General features: G+C 44.1%; 1 protein-coding gene across 3 annotated transcripts in view; it reads right to left on the bottom strand.

Moving 5' to 3' along the window:
- elmo1 (engulfment and cell motility 1 (ced-12 homolog, C. elegans)) overlaps positions 1-25,132 on the bottom strand; it is a 69,488-nt gene extending 44,356 nt beyond the window's left edge. The window contains exons 1-14 of one of the 3 annotated variants that reach the window (XM_071540747.1): positions 24,919-25,132; positions 16,486-16,643; positions 11,211-11,251; positions 10,828-10,900; positions 10,652-10,702; positions 10,234-10,403; positions 7,340-7,375; positions 5,371-5,470; positions 4,113-4,264; positions 3,895-3,973; positions 2,538-2,579; positions 2,125-2,175; positions 1,419-1,541; positions 401-529 (exon numbers count right to left, since the gene is read on the bottom strand). In XM_071540747.1, the coding sequence (XP_071396848.1) occupies positions 401-529; positions 1,419-1,541; positions 2,125-2,175; positions 2,538-2,579; positions 3,895-3,973; positions 4,113-4,264; positions 5,371-5,470; positions 7,340-7,375; positions 10,234-10,403; positions 10,652-10,702; positions 10,828-10,900; positions 11,211-11,251; positions 16,486-16,563 (1,125 nt within the window). In that variant the 5' untranslated portion in view covers positions 16,564-16,643; positions 24,919-25,132. The remainder of the gene's footprint in view (positions 1-400; positions 530-1,418; positions 1,542-2,124; positions 2,176-2,537; positions 2,580-3,894; positions 3,974-4,112; positions 4,265-5,370; positions 5,471-7,339; positions 7,376-10,233; positions 10,404-10,651; positions 10,703-10,827; positions 10,901-11,210; positions 11,252-16,485; positions 16,644-24,918) is intronic. The other 2 variants (XM_071540748.1, XM_071540749.1) reach the window with 2 other exon arrangements.
- Positions 25,133-25,368: the final 236 nt, after the last annotated feature.

Genomic DNA, 25,368 nt, shown 5'->3' with positions numbered 1-25,368 from the left:
ACGAAATAGGGAGAGAGAGGAAAAGATGAGAAGCATAAGTAAGAAATTTAATAAGATGGGTAAGAGAAAAGTATTGTTAATACACACATACACACTCACGCACACACACACACTTTCACAGTCCATCTCTCCAGGCATGCCTAGACAGCAGCACACACACAATCTAATCTGCAGATTTTCAAGTGAAGGACAATCATCTCTGTTCTAAACCAATTAACAGCCGTCCCCTGTGGACAGACTAGCTCATGTTTTCCTTACCAATCTCAGTCTTGAGGAGGCTGTGTGTGCGTATGTGTGTGTTTGTGTGTGTGTGGTTAGTTTGAGGCCACCTGAGCCAGAACGTTGTAATGTTCTCAGAGAACGGCAACATTTAGACGCCCTGTGACACACACACACTTACGATAAAGCCCAGCTTCTTGTAGTCGCGGGTGTACATGGACTTGCGTTTCTCGATGCTGCCGCTGTTATTGGGCTCACACTCCACGTCAAAGGCAATCCTCCGCAGCTCAAAGATGATGTCCCTCTGAGCCTGCACACACAGAGAAGAATATTAAAGCGCTGTTCATAAATTCATCCATCCATCCACCATTTTATAATTGAAGAATACTTTTGCCTCATCTCCGCTGGCTGGAGTCTAGCTGTGCCCGAGGCCATCTGGCCAACAGCCAGCCTCTCCACTGTTCTTATTACTTTATGGCCAAACCTTGCTGGTTTTCAAAACCCTGCCAGACTTGTCCAAACCTGGCCACAAGCTACAACACAAAAGATTAATGATTGTTTACTCTAAAAAGAGTATTTGCTGTTTTAAAGTTTTTAGTTTTCATAATGCTATTAATATCTCTTTAATAAAATAAGCTACCGGGAGAAAACAATAACAATAAAATTCATTGCATTGTTTTGCTGTTCTTCCACTCCAGTGCTGAAAATAAGTTAGGTTTTTTTTCAGGTTTGTGAGATGCACTTGTTATTTTTATTTTTTATTTTCACATCCTCAAGTTCTTTGGATAGCTCTGCTAATTAATGGAGACACTCAAGCACACTACGGCTAGCCAAGTCAGGCTGAACGGAGCTGATGGAGACAAAGCATTTTATCTTGTTAACTTATTATCCTCCTACTTGCTCAAGCCATTCTAGGAGGAAGAATGACTAGTAGTGGGGGGTCCAACACATGCACAGTGCCAATCTGCAACATCTCACTGGTGTGTGTGTGTGTGTGTGTGTGTGTGTGTGTGTGTGTGTGTGTGTGTGTGTGTGTGTGTGTTTCCCCTAGTTCTGACTAGCTGCAAAGATGAAATGAATCTTCCTCTTTTCTCTTTCCAGCATCCACCCATCTATCCACCCCTCCATCCATCCATCATCCAAACCACCCATCACTACATCCATCGCTCAATCCTGTCTGTGTCCTCCCCGGCCCCTACCTGGTCCTGGGGATCCATCTTGGTCATCATGCGGTCCTCCAGCAGGTTGAAGGTGAGGACCTGCAACACGTACAGCTGATGGGCCATCTCATCGTTGATGGGCTTGGTGCTCCGGATCACATTCTGCACCAGGGAGGGAAGGGGGGAAGGAAAGTTAGGTGAGCAAAGAGGGTGGTGTAGAGTAGGGTGGAAAGGGGAGACATGGATTTTAGAAAGAGACAGAAAGGGAGAATGAGGGGATTTGGGAGTGAGAAGGAGTGAGCGAAGAGGATTAGAAAGCAAGACGCAGATGAGGGGACAGGGGAGAGAGAAATAAGATCAAAACAAGAGAGGAGACACAAAAGAAAAAGAGGATCAGGTGTAAGAGAGCGAGTACAGTAGATAATAACCAAAGAGGTGAGATAGAGGGAGAAGTTACACAATCGTGGCAGGTGTCATTTTCCATTTTTATATCATGCATCATGCGGGTGCAGAGGCATACACCCGAACAGAGATAAAGAGAGAAGAGAGAAGAGAGAGAGAGGGACAGACAGACAGAGAGAGAGAGAGAAATAGAGACAGACAGAGAGAGAGAAAGAGAGAGAGAGACAGACAGACAGACAGACAGAGAGAGAGAAATGAGAGAGAGACAGAGAGAGACAGACAGAGAGAGAGATGGATGCAGTGGAGAGGTGGAGAGGGGAAGGGTATGATGAGGTAGACTTACACTGAGAATGATGGAGCGCAGCTGTTTCTGGGCAAGAATATGGGCCATCTCCTGCAGAGGGAGAGAGAGAGAGAGAAGGAGAGAGACAGAGAGAGAGAGAGAGAGAGCATGGAAGATGAGAGAAAGGGAGAGTAGGAAGAAGATGAGACAAGATAAAACAAGTACGTCACAACAAACCGACCAAACTCTATTTTGAAATGACAAATGAATATGGGTAAAAGGAAAAAAAAAAAAAAAGAGCTAACATTGCCACTGCAACACTGCAAAGTACGCAGTGACAGGCCATAAAAAAAAGAAAAGAAAAGAGAAAGCCATCCCAAAATAGAACTCAATTAAAAGAGGGAGATTTAATGCACTAACTGATATCTTCTACAGTGCATACTACAAAGGGTGCTAATCAAGGGTGCACTTACTGTCAGGGGACAATTAAGGATGTCCACATTGTGCTCATCAAACTACCATATCGTGTGCAGTGAGGAAACAAAGTCAGAAACAGAGAGAGAGGGTGAGTGAATGAATGTGGAAAAAGAGGAAGAGTTTGAGAGGAGGGTTAAAAAAAAAAGAAAAGAAGAAGATTTTTCTGTCAGTGGTGCAACTTGTGGAGAGGGGGAAGGCATCGGAGTCAGCAGAACGGAGAGACTGGGGGATCGTAATGACAGCTTTGCTGATAGTCGCTTCCTTACCACACATACTCACAGACTATCTATCTGTCCCTCTCACTCACACTCACAGAGAAACACACACGGTGAAAAGCTGAAAACCATTATACTGCCATTAGCCCATAGCCTGTTTTAAAATGTGTCATCTGTGATGTATCTACGTATAAAAGTAGCTGACATGATGAACAGGTGCGGTCCCATAACTTCACATTGTAAAACTGCCTCTCTGCAGAAATGGAACGGACTGCCATAAACTTATATCGCCACACACGCCTGCACCTGAGATAATGGAGACATTGCTCACTTATCATCTAAAACAACCCAATAAAGTTGCTTACAATTGCTATCAACCGACTCCTCCAATGTTCCAATGTGTTTTGTGCAGCCTGCATTGACAAACTGTCAAAATTTGCTTATTTAGCCTCAGTAAATGTAGCACTGACCAGGATGAGTATGCTATGTATGCAGTGGTGCGGTAAAGCTTGTTCCTGCATAGTGTGTCTTCAAATTTGTATGCTGCTGGGGGAAAGCAGTGAGTTAGCATCATTCATTATTAATGTCAAATCACACCATTGGACCCTATGGTGCTGATGCAAGGGATCATGTGATTAGCTGAGGGCAAAGCGTGACATACAGTAGGATAGAGAGAAAGAGGGAGAGGGAGAGAGATAGAGAAAGAGAAGGAGAGAGAGATGAGTGGAGAAGTGAGTGCATGGATGAGCAAAAATGTCATCTGAGCAGAAATGAATGGAGGGAGAGATGGAGAAAGGGAAGGAGGATTGGTGGGGCATTTAGAGTCACTTATATCACTACTTTGCTGCTAGATTTTACTGTTTTACTGTATACTGTAGAGACCTCAATAGACATGATAACTGACAAACACACAAACACACCAAATATACAGTTACATACAGTAAAAAATGCTGATATGAGAATTAAGTTGTCTAAAAATGAGTAAAAAGCTGTAGTATTGTTGAAGTGTAAATATGTTCCCATGATCTTTATACATGCATAATGATTAAACATGTGAATCTCCAGTGTAAAGCTCAGTGCATCCTGAACTGATGCACATACAGTGTGTGTATGCAGTGTGTGCATACTGTGGCCTTACCTGTCTCTTCTCCTCAGGGGCTTTGAGGAAGAGAGCGTTGATGACGGCGATAGTGTAGGTCTGAATATCTTGGTCGGTCCTGGGATTGGAAAATACAAACAAAACAACACTAAATGCATAAATACTGAACACAAGTCACACACACACACACACACACACACACACACACACACACACACACACACACAATGGAGTGCCAGTCTGGTTTTTCTACTAACCCCTGAAGATGTGGGATGAGCTGTCCAATGGTGATCTCTTGCGCCACCTTCTGGTAGAGGTCCTGACTGTTGAGCACCATGGACTCCAGGATGGCCAGGGAGCGCTGCAGCACTGCCGTGTCCATGGCCGACTTGTTCACATAGCTGGCAATCTGCATGGAGACAGAGCAGGAGAGATCAGCTGGGGTAGGACTCTGTATCACACACTCCAAATACTTTATTAAATGAAATCATACTTGAATCTACTTGAAGACAGCTAAGAAAAAACTTCCAGCAATGCATTCAGACAGTGGACAGTAGATTTTTAGACATCAATCTACAATGACAATTTTTGACTTATGAAAACTGTGTACTGAATTTAATATGTCTGAATCCTTTTGGAACCCAGAAATAAAAGTCCAATTTAGAGCTGTGCTTTGACTTAGTTGTGACATTTCATATCTAAAGTATCATGATGCTAAAACAATAAATAATGTGTCGTTGCACCATTACCATATAAAAACACATAATATTTAGAATGTGTTCAGCAATCTTAACATGGATTACTGAATCAAGGGCTATCAATCTGTTAGTAGTAATAGATAATATAATAATAGATTATTTGTTTTGCTTGCCTACATACAGTTTTTACTTCTGGTATCATTAAAAAGTTAGCATTACAGTAGTGGAAGAGATGATACCTGAAGCTGAGGGGCTTTTTTATTAGGGAATTTTTATTTATAACACAACGTACAAAACTTTCTCCATCGTCTACTCCTTACCTTCATGTCTATCACATAAAGTTCAACACTAAAGTCCTCCGACCTAACACTGCTTCATTATTTAGTATTTTAGCACAAGTTTATCTCCTGTTGTGGCAAAAGTATTGTTACTGCAGAAGAGGACTGTATATCATTTAATAACATTTGTGGTATAATTTTTGGTGACATGCAATCTGACCCCAACCCCTGACCTTTGACTTTTAAACACATAAAGTAGTTACTGTTGTTTGTCTTTGCAGGACAATATAAGATGACTAAATCATACAGAAAATCAAATAAAACTACTTTGATATAAGCATAAAACACCACAGGATGGCTTAACGACTGTATCAGAGCTCTGACTGTTTTGTTAAATGTCACAATGAACAAAAAACAGTGGCAGGTATGTGCTCAACCTGGTATTTATCCCATAAGCCATCACAGCTATTGTGTGGCTGCTAAATCAAAGCTTTTGCCTTTCAACATATGGCAGCACCACAGCCTTTTGCTTGGCTGACCTTCTTGATGAAGGCCACTGAGAAAGTGTCCCAGGAGACGATGCCGTGGTCCATCAGCTCCACGAAGGCCGTCAGAGTGAAGGACAGCAGGTCCCCGAAGCTACGAGACAACACACACACAGACACACACAGACCATAGGAAACCTCCCTGTGGCTGACGGCCTCGAGTTGTGTACAGCTGCAAAGCCAAGCTGGCTCGGAGCAGAAAGAGGAAAGAGCGGCCGGTAGAGGGAGCAGGTGGACAGGGACAGAAGAAGAGAGGTTCAATGCCACAACCAGGCTTGCTGAGGAAAAGACAGACAGAGAAAAAAAGAGACAGAGAGAGAGAAAGAAATGGAAAGGAGAGGTTTGCTGACAGCCCAGTCTTGGAGAAACAGCAGGGAGCGTCGGAGGGCCAGCAGGAGCCGGGCAGCAGTGTGGCGTTCAGTCAGGACCAGAGAGCTACAGTACAGAGCGCCGTCATGCAGCTACACAGATATCAGGAAGAAACAGTCACTCTGCAAGAGTCACAGGAGGCCAAAGCAAGGTACACGTAAAACAGCTGTTGTATCCAAAAGACATGTACAGTACTGGAGATATTTAATGAGAAATTTTCAGATAATTTATGAATTATAATCAAAGCTGAAATTAGTTTTCATTAGCAAAGAAACTTTGGGGTTATTCCTGTATTCAAAACTGTTCAATGAGCCTCAACTATTCCGGCATCCTATGACTTGACCAAAACATTTTACAATACTGACCCCTACTGTTCAATTTTGGCATTGTAGAATTATACTGCACTGAGCCTGTTACTGTTAGCACTTATATTCAGCCTGTCATCATTTATGTGTTAATTATCCTTTTTAAGCCTCATCAAGCTGAGGTGCAAATGTTGACATCCTAGCTACAGAACTATAATCAAGATGGCAACGGTGCCAAAGACAACAGTATCCAGCAAAAACCAAGTATCTCCAACATCTAAACTTTTCAGTTATTGAGGAAAAACTGGTTAATGTTCCTGTTGATTCCCCCACATATTTAAGAGTTTACAATGCATTTTCTAAAGGGTTAATTGTCCCAGGTGGAGCAATATTGACTATATAGTTTGATAAAAAGTAAAAAAAAAAAAAAGTAAAAATTGGAGATATGGGTTTTAAGGACAGTGACACAAGTCCTACAGAGTCCTACAGAGACAGCGGGTCAACAGAGAGCATCATGGGTCAGTGTTGCGGCATGGTAGGTGATTAGTGAACAGTCAGATGGTATAATTAGTAGTCCAGAGATGAGGAAGCTTTTGCAGATGGCACTGGGCATTTAGATGACATAGATCACTACACGGCGCTAACATGAAATCCTACAATTTTGACTTTGGGAGGTAGACTACAAAAGGCAGGTGGTCAAGAAAACCTTGCTGATGGATGTTGTGATGTTCCCATTACCAGCTATGGTGATAAGGGCTACTGGATGGGCTAATGATGAGGAGAGAGTGCAGTGAACTAATGAGGAACGCTCTGATCAGCTGAATAACTGACCCGCAGGAAGCCCATCAACTTATTAACGCCATGGAAAATCCCCTCACCCAGAGCAGGACCACCTTGTGAAGAACACCAAGAATTTAGTTTCGACAGCAACTACTTGTACCGGAAGTAATGATACTTGTTTAGAAGCTTCTAACAGCTTTCATGGTAAATGTTAATTTCTTATTTGAGGTGGTTTTCAGAGATAAATCTTGGTCCTCTTTCAGTTTGTGTACCCCAAGAAACCAGAGTTAGAAAGTTCCAATTTGACCTTGCTGCCCAAAACCACATGCAAAAAATGAGAGAGAGACACTGATTTCAAAATGGAAGCCTGTAAGTGGCTATATAATACAGATATATATGTTCCCATAAGGCACCGGGCCAGAGTCTTAATCATGCAGACTCGGCCAGCAGGTTAGGAAGAGCACAGAGCCAATGAGGTTACCCGGCCGGGGGAAAGGGGAGGGGCTTACCAGGGCTTCATAATCTTCTGTAGTTTCTGATAGCGCCTGCAAAGATTTGAGAAACTTTGGTGTCAAGGTGGGAAACAAACAACGAAACCTTTCAGTCTCAGCCAGAACAGAGCAGGGAACAAGACACATCACATTCCTCCAGGTTTAATGCGTAAACATCCTTGAAAATGAGACCAGACTCCATCACAAGAACTGTCCAGGCTACAACTTTGCATGCCAAACTATTAAACATCACACAAATTATTTCATATTGTATATACTTAAAGAGACAAGTAAAATGGATTAAATGTCAACATTTCATTCAACAGAAAATTATTTTCATACTTTGATGTGATAAAGTTTATACTAAGTAAGAGTAAATAGGTTGATAGTAGTTATAAAGGACTTTTAACCAGTAACTCACAGACACTGAAAGCATGCAAAGCAGAAATAGTTGAAAAAGCAGTTTGTTGCCACAGTCAACCAACCTTACTGGTCCACACACAGCAAGCTTGGCTTGCAATGATGACAGTGCACAGAAATGACCAAACAACACTTTCATTCATCAAGGAAAAAAAATTACTTCAGCTGAATTTCACTTGAAACAGTAAAGCACTTCCCTATGTTTTCATAAATAACCACCCTTCTTGATAAGCTAGTTGAAGCTGCACTGTACCTCCTGAACTGCTGTGCAGCAAGTACATGGAGAAATGGTTGTTCCAGGTTTTAGCCAGTAGAGGGCAATATCTGACTTTGACTTTTGGAGCCCAATTAGGCAGCAGCAGCCAAGTCATCTCCACAGAAAGCTCAACAACATGAATACAATACAACACAGCCGGGTGAAGCATTAGATCACAGCACTTCTTTGCTCTCAAGAGTCTTCAGCACTAAGCCTCTTGAATAATTACATTACATCAAGTTGGTTGGCAGACATGCTGATGAGTGTGTGTGTGTGTGTGTGTGTGTGTGTGTGTGTGTGTGTGTCAGACACAGATACCTATGTGTGTATCTGTGTTTCATAAGCTCCTTTTGTTGAGATGAAACATAACAGAAGCACACATACACACCCTCACTCTCTCCCTCTCTCTCTCTCTCCCTCTCTCTCCTCTCTCTCCCTCCCTCTCCCTCCCTCCCTCTCTCCCTCTCCCTCTCCTCTCCCTCTCCTCTCTCTCCCTCCCTCTCCCTCTCCCGGCTCCTTGCAGAAAGATCAAACAGAGTCAAATATTTGCTAATTAGAACATTATATGCAAAAAGGAGGAGAGGCTTCAACGATTTCCTGTCAAAGAGTAGAAATGTATGATGTATGTAATGCTAGAGGGGCCTGCTGTCCCACACCCAGAAATAGGAAGTCATTTAGTGGTTTCTGCTGAAGAGCAGACATTAAATATCTGACCGGAATCTGAACCCATAGGCTCCAAACGGCAAAAACAATGTATACCCGTGGATCAGGAGCATGAAGGAACACAAAGAATCCTTTAAAAGTTCCTTTGGGGTGTTAACTGCTGGTGTAATGGGCTCTCAGAGTCATAACACGGACAGGAACCGAGTCCGTCAGTGTGTGTTTGTGTCTAGTACACAAGTGTTTGGGTCTTCCGCGCCAGTGAGGGTTCTGACTCTAGTGAAGCAGAAGCACATTTGACCTTGTGTGAGTGTGGGGTTACAACACAAGTGTGTCTTTGGAACCAACAGGCAGCGGCTTCATATGCAAGCAAACAATTCTTCAAACTGCCCCGTCTCTCCCCAGGAAGAAGGGATGAATAATGAGAATTGCATGAGGCAGAAAACGAGTGCGTCCTGGACGGCTGGCTGCTGCTGCCCTCTCTGCCAGTTTGCTGTGTGTGTGTGTGTGTGTGTGTGTGTGTGTGTGTTTGTGCGTGTGTGTGCACTCCCACTGTAATTCTCCTCTGGGCTTTGACTCTGGCTGGCATAACAGCATGCTACAGGCGCACACACACACACACACACACACACACACACACACACACACACACACACACACAGCATCCCCCTAGCATCACGGCTGAGAAATTCCACCTCAGCGAAAAACATCTGACCTCACTGTAACCTTCAGCTGAGACGGTCTCCAAGGCCCCCACCACACACACACAGACACACACACACACACACACACACACACACACACACACACACACACACAGGCAGTAAGCTTTTGAATCTGCTTGGCAGTCAGGAGCCAGTACAAAGCCCTATTCCCAGCTGTATGCAATAGCACTATCATGGTCTAGTCAACAAAGACAGATGGACCCCGCTCCCCATCTCTCTGGCCCATAACAAACACAGTTCGACTCCATGATTCGAGTTTTGTTACTGAACTGAGAGCAGGTCAGTCAGCTGCCTGGATCAATCAGAATGCACAGTGCAAGTCCAAAGAGCTGCTGGATTCTTGCTGACCTCAGATCTGTGTAGATGGGGTGTGTTTAACACTTTAAAGCACAACCTGATCACATAGAGCTTGACATTCATGTCCGAACCCACGATGGATTTGGGTTGGGTTGGGCTGAAATTCTCACGCAATTCTCAATTTTTTAGGTTAGGCTTCACAAATATTGTTGAGAAATAGTACTGTTGGCAATTAATCAATTGAAATTAATTAGCAATTTCAGGCATTAGTTGGGTTTGGCATCACAAAAGGATATATCCCTTGGGGAGCCTGAGTCAAGCTCTAATATTGAATCCACATAGATGCATCAGGATGTGTGGAATATTAAAGGAATAAATGGGAAATCCATATCCTTCCTATCACCCTACTGTTCCCTATCATATCTATCAGAGAAAGAGAAAGAGGCATGTGAAACAATGGTGAGGGGATGAAAACACTGGGGCGGGGAAGGAGGAAGTCCGGAGCAGCTGGAGAGAGACAGACGGATGGACAGGGAGGCCGCTGATGGACTTACTCAGTTCCACTCTCTACCATCTGAGTGAGCAGGGAGATGCCGTCCAGGTTGATGAACTCCTGGGCAAAGGTGATGTCCCGGGACGAGTTGGCCAGGTCCTTCAGAGCCTCCAGCTTGACGTCCATGCTGGACGACTGGATCTGCTCATGGAGCAGAGCTGCCCTCTGGGACTGGAGGGAGGGGAGAGGAGGAGGGAGAGGGAGAGGGAGAGGAAGAGGGAGATGCATGGGTGTCACAAGGCAGAAAGGCACACATGGACAGACACAAAATGCAAACAATATGCATATGCTCTCTCTCTCAGACACACATACCTATACACCTCAGGAATACAACAAATACACATATTAGCAGCATCTGTCTGTGTGTCCATAAAGTTTAAGTCTTACTTTTTTTTATTTCAAACAAAAAAACAACTTACAGGAGAGGTGGTCAAGCGCAGGATTGAGCCATTCTTAATGTCATTACGATTCTGTGGAGAATTGCCAGGAAACAGCACCTCTTAGTAAGCACTTAAGGTATAATTTTACCTTGGAATGTTTTTTTCCTTTTTTTGCATATTGATCATACAGCTGGAGTTGAAAAAGATAACCAAACCTTTTCTGTGATGTAGAAATTTGTCACGTCAGCATTCTGCAGAGCAAAGTTTTCGTGGTTCCCCAAGGACCACCTAAAAGCGATTGGATGAAAAAAAAAGTAGAAAAAAACATTGCATGCTTGGTATTCAAAGTGGAGAACATCCTTTGTAAAATACAGCTAATAGAATTCAAACACTGAGAGAGAGAGAGAGAGAGAGAGAGAGAGAGAGAGAGAGAGAGAGAGAGAGAGAGAGAGAGAGAGAGAGAGAGAGAGAGAGACTTTTGCGAGAAGTCCTTGGAATTATATTCAAATCCAAAGGCACACATACAGTATGCCCACACACACACACACACACACACACACACACACACACACACAAGAACAAGCACATGCAGTCTTACCCCTCGCACACTTCTTTTATGATGGCCGAGAGAGGCTTTTTCTGTGGAGAAAAGCAAAACATTTAGTCCACGTCCCCAGTTCCTAAAACAACACTCAGCTTACAGTGGGCTACAATTATTTTATATTACAGGACGGGCACAATGAGAGACCGTTCTTCAGGAGCCTGTATTTATCCTACTTGTCCGAGTGCTGATGTGGGATCGCTGACCAGGTCCCTTGCACCATTTCATTTGTCATCATCTGAAACGCCAAACTGCTTCCAGATCAGATCAGCAGAGCGACTCATGGAAAGCTGGCTCTGTATAACCGGCCCAGGTTGCATTTCAAACAGTTCAAAAGGGTGGAGTCGTGTCCCTCGGTCAGCGGTTTGGGATGGTTTGGGATGGTTTGGGATGGTTTGGGATGGTTTGGGATGGATAATCTTTTCAAAAACACACAGGCACACCAGCATGTGCACAAACACACACATACACACAACGGCACGCGCCAGCACACATGCGCAGCGGGTTGGTAAACATCTGCATGCGATTACGATATACTGAGGACCATGGATAATTTGATTGTATTGTTGTTGTTTCAATAGGGTCTACCCCTAGGCAGCGAGAAAGAGAGAGAGAGAGAGAGAGAGAGAGAGAGCGAGAGAGAGAGAGAGAGAGAGACAGAGAGACAGAGAGACAGAGAGACAGAGAGAGAGAGAGAGAGAGAGAGAGAGAAGGCTGTTTCAAGATTCAAAGAGAGAAAGCTGTAGTGAAGAAGAGAACATAATAGCAGCAAGACAGTGGGCACAAACAAGAGAGAGAGAGAGGCAGTGAAGAGACAGAATAAGAGAGGGGGGTGTAATGTGAACAAAGGAGAGGCTAGAGAATAAAAAAGTGAGAAATAAGCACATTGAGGAAGATGGAGGGAAAACATGCACACTGCGAAGACAGGAAAAGAGCAAAGAGAGGACGAGAGAGAGTGGCTGTTAGTAGATAATAGTGAGAGAGGGCAAGAGTGTGGCTGTTGAACAGATAGAAAGAAAGAGCGACTGGAGAGAGCAGAGGGAGGGAAAGAAGAGCTCGCAAAATGCATTTCGAGGATGAGGTGACAAATAGAGAGAGGGAGTGTGTGTGTGTTTGTGTGTTTGTGTGTGTAATGCCAGTCAGTATTAACTCAATATCTACTCTCTCTCCACTGCAGTACTCCTTGGGCTCTCTGGGACTCTCTGGGACACACACACACACACACACACACACACACACACACACACCTAAAATACACCATACTACACAGGGCATTTGCAGGTTTGAAAATGCCTTTTTTAATGCTACCTCAAACTGAATTTAAGACCAATTTGAAAATCAAAATGAAAGAGAAAAACTGGCAAAACCAGCCTATTTCCCATTGTACATAGATAATGACAGTTCTATAACTGTAAAAAGGACAGTGTAAGAAAAAGGACACCCGGAAATTAAATGCTAAGGGGCATGAAGTCCAAATGTGTTTAGCAAAACAGATACAACGGGAAAAAATGTTTTGCATATTGCACTACTAAGCAACAAAAGAAACCTGCAAAGAAACCTGTCATTGTATGGTAAAAAAAACAAACAAACCTCTAATAACTGTATTTAAGACTTTTTAAGGACCGGCAGATAGCCTTTGCAAACACCAATGCACACAAACACCCACACAGCTGCCACTGAATCTCAGCAGCAGACTTAAACGCTGCAGTCAACTGTATATCCTCCAACACCTCAAATTAGGTGAAGTTTCCCCAGTTCTCTTTTTCTCCTCTCCTCCTCCACTGTCCTCCGTCTGCACTCTTATCCCTTCTTTACCCCCGAGGTCTAAATACACGTCCCTCTTTCCTACCCTTTCATCATCCAGGAGTTAAGTCATCCCCCCCTATCCCATCTCCTCTACTATTCTCCTCTACTCTTCTCCTCTCCCCTACCATCACCTTCACTACTCTCTCCTCTCCTACAGTAGTCCAGTACAAATGGGAAAGAAATGGTGAACTTTTTAATACAAGAATGAAACTTGGTACCTGTGTAGCGTCTGATTGAGGCATAAAGGCGGGAAGTGATATGGGAATTCTTGCAGTCAGCCAGAAACTATAATAAAACCTTACAATATGACTTTATCATGTTCAGTTGTCCTACACTACCTGTCAGTTCTTGAGCTCCCGCTATTCTCACAGTACCAAGTACCAAGAGCATCACCTCTTTTCTTCTAAGGGCCATTCAGTTTGTCCACAGGCAGACTTAACCAACTACAACTGCTGGCAGCAGCACTATCTGCACTTTAATCACAGACATTTGTAACTATTATTACATAATGGGATGCATTTGATCTCCTCCTACTTCTTACCCATTTCATTTTAGTGCTATTATGTAGTCATTATGTATGCAAGGCAAAGTCCCTCAGGGGCAATAATTCATTCATTCTCATTGTGGGTTTCTTATGCGCCACATGCATGTTGTATATTGCTGCTGTTATGTGAAAACCTCGTAACTCCGATTTTGATGATTTTCATGTTCTCACTTTTGTTGAAGGTCTTCTATAGGTTGAGGAAATTGTCCAACCTCTTGGGCTAATGAAACCCTTTCAAAACCAATTGGATAAACTCAAAATGCATTCCCAGTGCAATGCAATGCAATGAAAGGTTGACATTTTAGAGATATACAGTTTTTTACCAGACAGCAGCAATATGTTTAGATTAAACTACAACATTCAGCTCTAGCAGTGAAACACGTTGAAAACTACTCTGGATGTTACTGATGGTCACTTTTGGCACTCTAAGCTAGGCCAAACTGCATTCATCAGCTGATAACCGTTTCATATGGTTTTTAAAAAAGTAGAGTGATATAAATTAAAAAATTAAGATTAAAAGAAATCATTTAAAATAAAAAGAATAATGTAATTCAGTTGACTGGTGTTACAATATTTGCTACAGAACAACCCATGGCATGAACAAGGCAACAATATAAAAAGGCCTATACAGAGGTCAAAAATCAATGCAACTCTATACTGTCTCAGACCAAACTGTGTGAAATGTTTCAAAAGTTACCACACAAAAAATGACAGAGCACAACAGTATAGACAACAGGCCTTTACAGCGTGCCTCCCACCTTCAGTTTGACTCATACGCTGAATATTACTTAGGCTATATGAAAAGTCTCATGCTTGATTCTAAAACTTTTTTTTTTTTTAGCTGCAATCAGTTTGCCTCCCTCTGCTCTTTTCTCTTCTCTCATCCCCCATCAGGCACCGCCCCCCCCTTTCCTCCACCCATTTCTCTGTTGCATTCCTGACAAACAATAACAATGAAACGCTCAGTACCATTGTCTACACTTGTAGCAATTCCCCAGCGTACAAACACAAATGTTGGACTTCTGTGCCTCTGGGGCACTGAAGATGTTTGGAGAGATACAGCAATCACAGTGTGATTTATGCGGAGACAATCACACACACACTGAAACAGATGTAAACACACACACACACACACACGCACACAGTGCAGAGGAGCAATATATGCGCTAAGAGAAATCAAAAATACATATAGATATGCACATATAAAATGACACAAGTGTACACCCATACATGAATAGTAACACAAATACTCATACAACATAGACACAAGTGTAAAAATAAATACACACACACACACACACACACACACACACACACACACACACACACACACAGACAGTTCTCTCTGGGTCTCCTGACAGCACGAGCGGCTGAAGCCCACTCCCCAGTGCGTGACTCAGACAGCCATATGCTGCTGCAGGGCCTATTGTACAGAGGAGACGCAGAGGGAGGAGGAGGAGGAGGTGGTTGTGGTGGTGGGGGTTGATGGTGGAGGAGGAGAGCAGGAGGCAGAGCGTAAGTTTCACAGTTACAACAAAAGACAGGGAGGAGGAGTGAGAGGGTGAACGAATGAGAGAGAAAGGGAAGGACGTGGAGGAGAGAGAGGAGGAGGCGGTGGATAGAAGGAACAAGGGGAAAGATAGTGTGAAGATGACAAGGAGAGATAAGAGAATTAGAGGGGAAAACAGAAAAGTGGAGGAAGGGGCGGAAGAGAGGTAGCTAAAGAACTAAAGAAGAGCAAAAGAATAGAGATAAACTAGAGAGAAAGAAGGTTTACAATTCAGGCTGAAAGAGCAATGCTTAATGAGGGAAAATGAGATGAAAGGTCACTAAAAACAAGAGCTACATCCCTCAACCTGCGCCACAAAGTGTGTGTTACAGCACTTTGGTGGCAAATACAGAAGTGCACACATTCGACAGTTCAGTGTTTCATTCAACAGTTCATCCAGTCAGCGGGGCAATCGTGGCTCCAGTTGCCACGGTGACTCATAGCTTGTACAATCATTAGCCCATCCATGAGTCACCCACAGCGAACAGGTCATTTTACACACTGTATCTGTAATCGAACAAGGCAACAGTAAACATGTCGTGTCCCACGCATGATGCAGTCATTGTTTGGGCTGATCATTTAAAATTATCAGGAACCAGAGTACTGCCAGGTTTCTACTCTGCCAGATAGCTAATTGCATTCACCCTTCCAGGTCTAAATGAGTCCATGTTCAGATGGTTAGAATATAAACTACCTGGCAGAATAGAAAACCAGCAGTACTTTTATGACCTATATGCTGTCATGTGTCATATCTCAGACGCCACTGATCCGCCACACTGGCTAATGAGCATAATGTTTTTAAAACAGCAGAACACAGTGCCAAAATACATCCAAATTGCCTCAAAATTGCACCAGTGGAGTCTGAGATATCATGTTTTAGTCTACATTTTTTACCTTTAAACCCCCCCATCCCCCCTCCTTACACACACATACACACACCCAACTACTGCAAAATATACACAACAAGGGATTACTGTACTGAGCTGCGTTCACACAAAACATGCACCGCATTCATAGTGTTAACTATCTGTAAGGTGATAATCGCCCTGGGTGATAGTTGCTGAGCACTTTCCTGTCAGATGTTTTTGCTTTCTGTGGATTTGAAGGGAAGGTACGGGTGTTAATAATATGATGGCTCCTTAAATTGCAGCAGGGTTGGCAGAATTCATGAAACTCATATCTATGCACAACCTTTGATATTTGCCCAACCGCCTATAGGGAGAACTATCTGGAGGTACGTGAAGAGGGAAGAGACTAGATCCAGTTTCCAGTACCAGTACCACTGACTGACATTAGCACTGCTACACCCACCCAAGTTGATTGATGTTGTTTTTTTCCTCTATTTTTTTTCTTTTTTTTGCTCAGGCACCTACCTGGTCTATCTCCATGAGCTTGGGGAAGGCCCCCGGCCACTCGATGGCCACCTTGACGATGTCTGCCGGCGGCGGCATGGCTGGAGGGTGGGGGGGGGTTGGTGTGGGGGCGCTGCCTCACACCGCTATCACTACTGCTGCAGGAGGCTCATCCAAACCTACAGGACAAGGGGGAAGAGAAAGAGAAGGAGAGGAGGAGAGGAGGGAGGGAGAGATGGAGGAAGGATGACGGAAAGAGGAAAGGGGGGGGGGGGGGGGGGGGACAAGACAGAAAATGGGGCACATTAGTCAGGAACTAGGACTAGTTATCCAAGATGATGGTGTGCATCCATTAGCCTACTCTAAATTCACAGACCGTTACATACAGTATGAGTAAGGAGGAAAGGTCGACAAGGGCACCGCTGAAAAATTCATAAGATATGAGAACAGTGTGGCACACGAGGGACTGCTCATGAGCAACTGATAACGTCACACTGACAGTACAGGCTGTACCCCTTGAACCAATACTTCACTTTCCTATAACATTTATAGTTTGGGAAGAAATTATTTAATTGGCCTAATTACACAAGGTGACGCACACATACATATTGAACATTAAAACAACTACACATGACATTTTTTCCTTGCCTACCGGTAGCCTTAAAATCATATTCAAATGTAATCCAACTGCTACCACACATATATCAACTAAAGATTTTTTTGTCCTCTGAGATCACATTTTTCCAGCGGTAGCCTAATTTAGTTTGCAGTTGTTGACACATAGAACATTAGGAAATGTTAGTGATGACAATAGACTCAAGGGTGCAATTAAAATAAAAGTTTAACCACTAATGAGGTCACAGCAGGTGAGCGAATTAAAAAGTTACAAGTTTTAAAAGATCCACTGTGCTTCAAGTCATTTATACACAGCATAAAGACACAAACTTCCAGAGTAAACAGTTTGCATAACTATTGCTTAAATAAATGAACAGTTAATTTTGTAAGTCCTTTTGAAAGTACGCAAAAAAACATTGTGAGTGTGAGCGATAAAGCAAGTCCCTCTCTTTTACTGAAATACAGGCAGTGATGTAGCTACATGCTGTATTGTATCCCACAATAGCCAGTAAGCACGCAGATCTCAACCGGAAAAGAGTTAGTCTTCAGCAGGTCACAGTCCAGAGCTTCTCCTAAGCCCCCCCCATTTCCACTGGCTTGAGAGAGAGAGAGAGGGGAGAAGAGAGAGAGAGAGAGAGACAGAGAGAGAGGAGAGAGAGGGAGAGAGAGAGAGAGAGAGAGAGAGAGAGGAGAGAGAGAGAGAGAGAGAGAGAGAGAGAGAGAGAGAGAGAGAGAGAGAGAGAGAGAGAGAGAGAGAGAGAGGAGAGAGAGAGAGAGAGAGATGCTGGGGAAAGTGAAAGGAGGGGGAGAAGCAATGGGCAGAGAGAGTGGAGAGAGAGATAAGAACATTCATTTGACACCCGGTTTCTGATGTGTGGAGGGCTTGGTGAAGCACAGAAGTGGGGTATTAAGAGAGGTGTGGAACCCGGACACACCAGAGTAAACCGTCATGCACGTTTCTTTCACCCTCACATTCACTTTCTTTAACTTCTATGGTCCCCGCTTCTCTTTAACCCATGCGTACAGACAGTACGCATGTACACAGTATAGCCTCTCATAATCTCTCACTGGACAAATACGCTTGAATCTCTCACACACATACCAACAAGAACACCCAACACTCACTCCTCTTTCATGCACACACACACACTTGGCCTGAGCCTCTAATCCAGGGTGGCTCCTCCCTGGCTTCTCTCTCTGTGCTGAGGACTCCTGAGAGGGCAGAAAAAGGATGGTACCTGACAGAGGAACAGGCAGCTGGATTGACCTGGAACCCTGTGGCTTTCTGAGATAAGCCAGTTAGAGGTCCAGTGGTGGAAAAGCGGCGCACACTGAATCACAGACACAACTATGTCACTCTAAACCACACAGGGGGGAGCGGGGCAACGCAGCATCTGTGTGTTTGCAGGGGGTCTAGTCTAGTGAAACCCATCACCACTGCGCACTTCTAAAGTGGAAGATGTAGCATAGATATCCCCAAAACCACTGAGGAAGCCATCAATAATTCACCTCCTCAGTCTGTCTAGAAAGCTTGGATCATCCTAGTTCCTGGTGGAGAAGACGGTTTACATATTTAATCTCCATCTATATTGCATGAAGACAGGCTAGGACTAATTCCTGACAGACAACTAATAAACAGCATTGTGTGTGTGCTATATGGTGTACATGTGCACATGCATAGGCACATTTTTTTGTGTGCATGTGTGTGTGTGTGAGCAAGACAGCGGTGCAGATTGTGTGTGCTATTTACTGTATATATATGTGTGACAGTGTGTGTGTATGTGTGTTTGCGTGTGTGTGTGTGAGGAGCACGTATTCGTTTAAAGATAGTATATGCCATCAGTCTGGCCTGGCATGTGTGTGTGACTCACCCCATAATAATCCACATAGCCTTTATTCAAGGGCCCGTTGCCATGGCAGCTACTGCATCAATAGCTAGCGAGGTGGCTGCATCTTTTTTTTCCAAAGCGCGTGTCATCATACTCAAGTCACGTTTGTTTGTCACAACTCCCCAAAATGAGTCACTCCACCCCTCTGATCTGAATTTCTCCATTGAAATAAGACAGAGTTAAGTGTATTTGAATTGAAGATTAGAGTGGTTACATAACATACATATTGAGTACTTTCTGAGAAACTTTGCCTTTAGCGTCATTCAATGCGTGCAGCTGTGTATCTCTCTTCTCTCTCTCTCAGCCTGCCTCTCACTTCTTTAACCTCGTTCAGAGAAAATTGTGTTTTTGGTCTCCATTCTTAGAAAAGCGGGGTGGGGGGCGAGATGTGAAGCAGCAGGGAATGAAACAGAGAACAAGTGGAGAGAGAGAGAGAGAGAGAGAGAGAGAGAGAGAGAGAGAGAGAGAGAGAGAGAGAGAGAGAGAGAGAGAGAGAGAGAGAGAGAGAGAAGAGACAGAGACAGAGACAGAGACAGAGACAGAGAGAAAGAAAGGATAACATGGAGGTAGACGTACACAAACGCTGTCTGGATGAGCACAAGTGCTAATCATCCATCCATTAACTAATCGGAGCTCATTTACAGGGCAAGGAATATTTATACGAGTACGAATATTAGCAGCACTTTAATGTTTCCATGGTCGGCATTATAACAACACTGCCTTGAAAACACTGTCTTACAAAGAGGCCTTACTGTACATGCACACAGAATGTGTAAGTGTGTGATTCATTCAGTTGTATTCTAGGATATTAGTCATCTAGTATACAGAGATTTCCATCCTTGTCAATGTTGACCAGAGACGGTGAATGAAAGCTGTAAAGCTGCCACTCTGACCGTCGGTGGTCAAGAGCTTTCAACACAAGGAGAAAAGAGAGTAAACTTAAAATTGAGCATGTATTTGTCTGTGTGTGCAGTCAAGATACGAGCCTGCTTTTGTGTTTGCTCTTCTTATGGTGTCATTGTGTTTTGGAAGCTGACTGAGGGTTTGGTTTTGGGTGTCCAAGGGTGTGTTTGAGTGTAAGTGTGTGTGTGTGTGTGTGTGTGTGTGGGTGTGTGTTCCAAGCACCTTGTCATCATCTTCTGAGAACTACAGATGACTCAGAGATGGACGGCCTTGAGGCTTATTGATTGGAGACACACACACACACACAAACACACACACACACACACACACACGTCTCATTGCTGACAACCACAGTAAATCCCCTGAAACTGGACTGAAGTGTAATCAAGAGACACTGTGGTTCAACACACCAGCAGACCATGGGCAAGGCCACAAATGATCCAACACTCATTCCATCAACATGTTTTTCCTCAACATTTGAAATGTTACCCACATCTACACACTGCTGTAGGGATCAACTTGTGGCCAATCATGTTACATACCAGCAAATGCTCAGCTGTGCGTTTCTACGTGTGTGTATGTCTCCATATATTCTCTGTGTGACTGTGGGTGTTTACTATAGCCCAGGGGGCTGTATATCAATTCCCAATCTGTCTCTCAGGCATCTCATCCCAACCTCTTTACACTGTAAATGGAACCTTGTTATTGAGCTAGCTGCTGTCAAAGCTCATCATGTCAGAGCAGTTGATAGGCCGCAACCCGCTTTAGTTGAGTGTGTGCGGTTGTGTGTGTGTTTTTGTTTATTTCTCGCTCTGCCAGAGGGTGAAAGAGGCTAAAGAGGGCACAGAGCTCACTCCATCTTCTCCATTCAAAGTATAACTCTGCCTGTTTTTCAGGATCCTTCCACATGGCCCTGCTTCCTTTCCCTCCTCTGATTGTTCATCTCCCCCCAATCTGCGTCTCTGTCATCCCTCACCCGTGGGCTTGCCCAATCGCTCTTTCCCCCTCCTTCTCTATCCATCCCCCTGCCACATCTTCCGTTTCATGCCTTCATCAATCTCCTCTCCTGCTTGCCAACTCTCTTTCTATTCAGACTCAAGGAAGAGATTAGGGTGCAGAATCTGAGCAAAAGGAACGCAAAGTCAAGTAAAATCCTAACAGACTAGACCAACAGTGCCCCCCCCCCCCTCCCCTCCCACACACACACACACACACACACACACACCTCTCCCCCATTGGTTTGACACACATTCACAATCTTTCCATTTCTTTAATTACAGTAATGCACCATGTGCAATAGCACACTGCAGAAACCATCAAACCATTAGTCGCACTGGGCTCCAGTCCAGAAAGTTATTCTAATCTCTGTGTGTGTGTGTGTGTGTGTGTGTGTGTGTGTGTGTGTGTGTGTGTGTGTGTGTGTGTGTGTGTATGCATGTACATGTGCATGTGTGTGCGTGCGGTTAATCTGACTTCAAACGCTCGCCCACCTGCCATAATCGGAGAGGCATGTGCCGTTGGGTCACGAGGGCCATAATTCTGAAGGATTATCTCCAAAAGAGTGGAAAAAAATATAAATCTCATGTTACCCCCTAAAACTGGTGAACTGATCTGCTGCCAGAGGTCAGAATTAAGGAACAAAACCATCGATAAAGAGAGACCGCAGCGTAAGAGGAGAGGGGACAGAGAGGGAGAGAGGGCCTGTGATTTGTTGAACAGCAGAAAAGTGCTGGGTTTCACCTCAATAATTCATGATGGGTAATGTGAGCGGACGTGTCTTCTATGGAGGGAGGGAGGGATGGATGGGGGAGGGGGGGAGAGAGAGAGAGAGAGAGAGAGAGAGAGAGAGAGAGAGTGAGAGGGGATGGAAGAGTGAAGGTGAGAGATGCAAGGGAAAGTGAGAGGAAAGAGAATGGGAAGAAGGAAGTGATGCAATGGAGAGTGGATAGAGGTATAGAAAGATGGTAAGGATGAAATTACAGAAAAAAGAGGAGGGAATGATAAGGGGAATAATACTACAAAATGTCAAAAAAGTAAGGGCAAAATAAAGCTACACAGAGAAGAGAGAAAGAAAGCAAGAGAAAGACAGAGAAACTACAAATGAGAAGTAGAAGAAAAAGGACACCAAAAAATTTAATATTTAGGAACATGATGTTTGGTATATTGTATTGACCCTGTTCTGCATTAATGTAAGAGTGCATGTGTGTCAAATTTAATGTGACCAACTGGATGTACAAGTAATGTAATACAATTTCAGAATATAAAACTGACCTGACTACTGCTGGTCCCATTCACATCGTTTGGTGAAACTACGCAAGACGAGAGAAAGAGAGAGAGAAAGAGAGAGGGAGAGAGGCAGAGAGAGAGAGAGAATATCAAGGGGAACATGATCTAAGTAAAGCACATCCGTTCCTGCCAGCTCCCCCTGGCACCTTTTAGTGGCAGCATTAATGGTGTGAGAGAACATGAAGCTGCACTTTTTTACTGCCAATGTCACTGTGACCAACCAGCATTCAACCCTGATGAACTTCAAACTCAGAAAGCAGCGCAAGCGCAACTTTGAAAGCAAGAGTTATGCCTACAAACTCTCCTCCATATTCACATGTCAAAATAATTTTGGTCTGCATTTGCAGAGAAACACATTCCATAAAACAACGATAGTATGTGATCAATGTGGGCTACCAAACGGACAGGCAATAAAAAGTTCTTGTACAGTTTTCGGCCCCTACATCCCACACAGAGCATGAAACCAGCCACAATCCATGAGGTCAACCCGTCAATCAATTTCTCACAGGCTTCTCCTTCCCTCCTTGTTTTCCTACACTGTGAAAATTAATCCTCTTAAACTTTCACAGCCGAGTGTTTAGCCTCCAGTGTGCCTGGAGTGTGTATACGCCTGCACGCTTCATGATTTTGTGTGCATTTGAGTGTGGGAGAGTGTATGGGTGTGTATATGCGGGCTGTGTGCACACTTGTGCTTCAGTGTGTGCATTTAAAAAAAACGTGTGTGTAGATGTCTGTGTCTATGCGTGTGTGTGGGCGTGTCTGTGTTAAGGTACGTGCTGGGTGGATTTCAAAAGGACCCCTTCTAGCTCTTCATCTGATGCCTCTACAAAGGGCCCGCCTCGCCGCGGGGGCCTGTGTGTGTGTGTGTGTGTGTGTGTGAGTGTGTGTGTGAGTGTGAGAGAGCCTACAAAAAGAGCACCATCCTTTATCTGAGAGCTGAGACAAAAGGCCACTGACACAGTGCTGAGGACCGAGAGTTATTGTTGCTCCGAGCCTGACGCCTTCACACACCTACACACACCACACACACACACACGCCACAGGAGGGTCTTGTTACACCCTTGAGGAGTGGTGTGCATGTCAGAAGTACAAACACCCCCTATATAATACCCCCCTCTATATACTCACTGCTCTTTTGGGAGTATTTGTTTTCACTAATGCATGTGTTCAGATTCTCTCTCAGTTTATTCAGAATATTCACACAAAAACACACCATGGCCCCCAGAGGAAAAGCCTGATGAAAGTTAATTGAAACTAAGATTCTTCTCATGCCTCTGTACTATGCCCCCCCCCCCCCCCCCCCCCCCCATCCCTTAGGAAAAGCCTTTGGCCGTAAGACAAAAGGCTGACAAAATGGTGACAAATGAAGGAAGGAGAAAAAAAGGAAGGGAAAGGAGAGGGGTGGTGGTGGGGGGGGGGTTTAAGAAATATGGCAGAGATTCAAACAAAGGGAGAACCGCCATATTGTAAGAGACACAGGCAGCATGTTTGAAGTTAAAAACAACTTCAGACAAATAATTCCCTGACATACAAACAACCACTAAAGCAGGATACCATATGAACAGCCGTGTCATAAGGCCTCAATAGGACATCTTCTGAAATCTGAAGGCTGGACTGGCGCACGCACTGCCACCACCACAGAACCCAGTGACTTTCCGCTGTGTGAATCTCACCGGGCCAGCGTGTGACTGGCTGCCTCTCAGCAGGGCTCTTTGTTTCACAAACCTGCCCTGGTTCTCTCCGCGCCGCTGCAACCAGGATATCCTGTCAAACGTCTCTGCCAGAGGCTTGCAACAACTCTCAACAGCAATTAACAGCCTTGCAGCCACCCGCCGAGGCCTCAGAAACAAACGCACTAACGGGACACCGAGCCGACTCTCGTTTCTGAAAACACAAACTTATACCGTGTACATACACCCCTGGAGCCTATGCATGTGTGTGTCTATTCCTCAGGCTGCATGCAGAGGGGAACAAGTGAAGAATGGAGCGTCAACATATTGCTGGACAAGGTACAAGTCTAGCCTAATTAGTGTGTTGCAAACAGAGCAAGCCAGCAATTTGAGGTAAACAAGTGAGTCAGAAACAATTAGAGATACTTGGATGGCATTCAGAACACCCAGAGAATCAAAACATTGGAACAGTCCGAGACATGGAGAGAAAAAAAAAAAAGAATAAATAATCTGCGAGGCAAGATTAGGCCCATAGGCACACAACTAATCCTTAATGTGTATTGTATTGGAACCATCATAGCGCCAAGCAATTACTTTCTAACACAGCAGAAAAAAGAAAGGAAAAAGCAAAGACTTAGCAGCTGTGTACCTTTGTTTTTTTCTGTATCAATTCCAAAATCATAAACTAGTGACACTATGTTTCCACCCCCCAAAACCACTAGGCATGTAATAACCTGTCAGAGATGGTCACAATGCTGGATCCGTTTTAAAACAAGTCACTCCTTTTACATTTCCTTTGTTCTCAGGGTGGATCTGCGAAACCCACCCAATCAGGATCAAATCTATCCAACCTACGCAACAGCAAACAGGACAACAACTCATCTTGGAGCAACTAACCAGCGTGAAACATTCACCGCTTCAGTCTGAAAACATGTAACCACAATCTGTCTGTGCCCACTGGTGACACATTGGAGAGGAAAGGAGGCAGGAGAGAGTAGCCCAGCACACAGAGAGCCACACCCTGAGGCCTGCTGCATCCTGCTACTGACAGAAGACAGGGGAAAAAACAGCTTGAAGAGATGAGGACTCACCCGGAAACCTTGACAACCAAGTGGCCTCGTTGTTTTTTCCAAATCAACCTGCTTCCCGTGCAAACAACTGCTAAAAGTGGAGAAAGAGGGCGGCTCTTTTCAAAGTAACTGTAGTCTAGCTGCCTGAAAGCGAAGTCCCTTTGGCTTCATAAGCCATAGACAAAGACTTCACAAGGTTTCTGCAGTGCTTCGCTTTGGGTGAAGAGCGACAGAAAGTAGAGAGAGAGTGAGAGAGACGGACAGAAGGAGGAAGTAGGCGTTTGTTGAGAAAAGAGGAAACAGGTCTGTTGCAGCTAAAAAAGCGGCAAAATTCAAAGATAAGGTGACTGCAAGCAGGAAGAGGAAGCTGGGGCATAGAGTAAAGATCCAGACATATGCAGTTAGAAGCCATAAGGCCTCTATAAGTTCATGTAAATTAATTCTCTCTCTCTCTCTCTGCACAATGACAAG

The sequence above is a fragment of the Centroberyx affinis genome, unplaced genomic scaffold (genome assembly GCF_046629955.1).
Source record: "Centroberyx affinis isolate AG114_WGS23_722 - 3 ecotype Tasmania unplaced genomic scaffold, CSIRO-AGI_Caff_v1 ptg003711l_1, whole genome shotgun sequence".
Taxonomy (NCBI): domain Eukaryota; kingdom Metazoa; phylum Chordata; class Actinopteri; order Beryciformes; family Berycidae; genus Centroberyx; species Centroberyx affinis.
The sequence above is the reverse complement of the archived record's forward strand: the minus strand, read 5'-3'. Positions and strand labels throughout refer to the sequence as shown.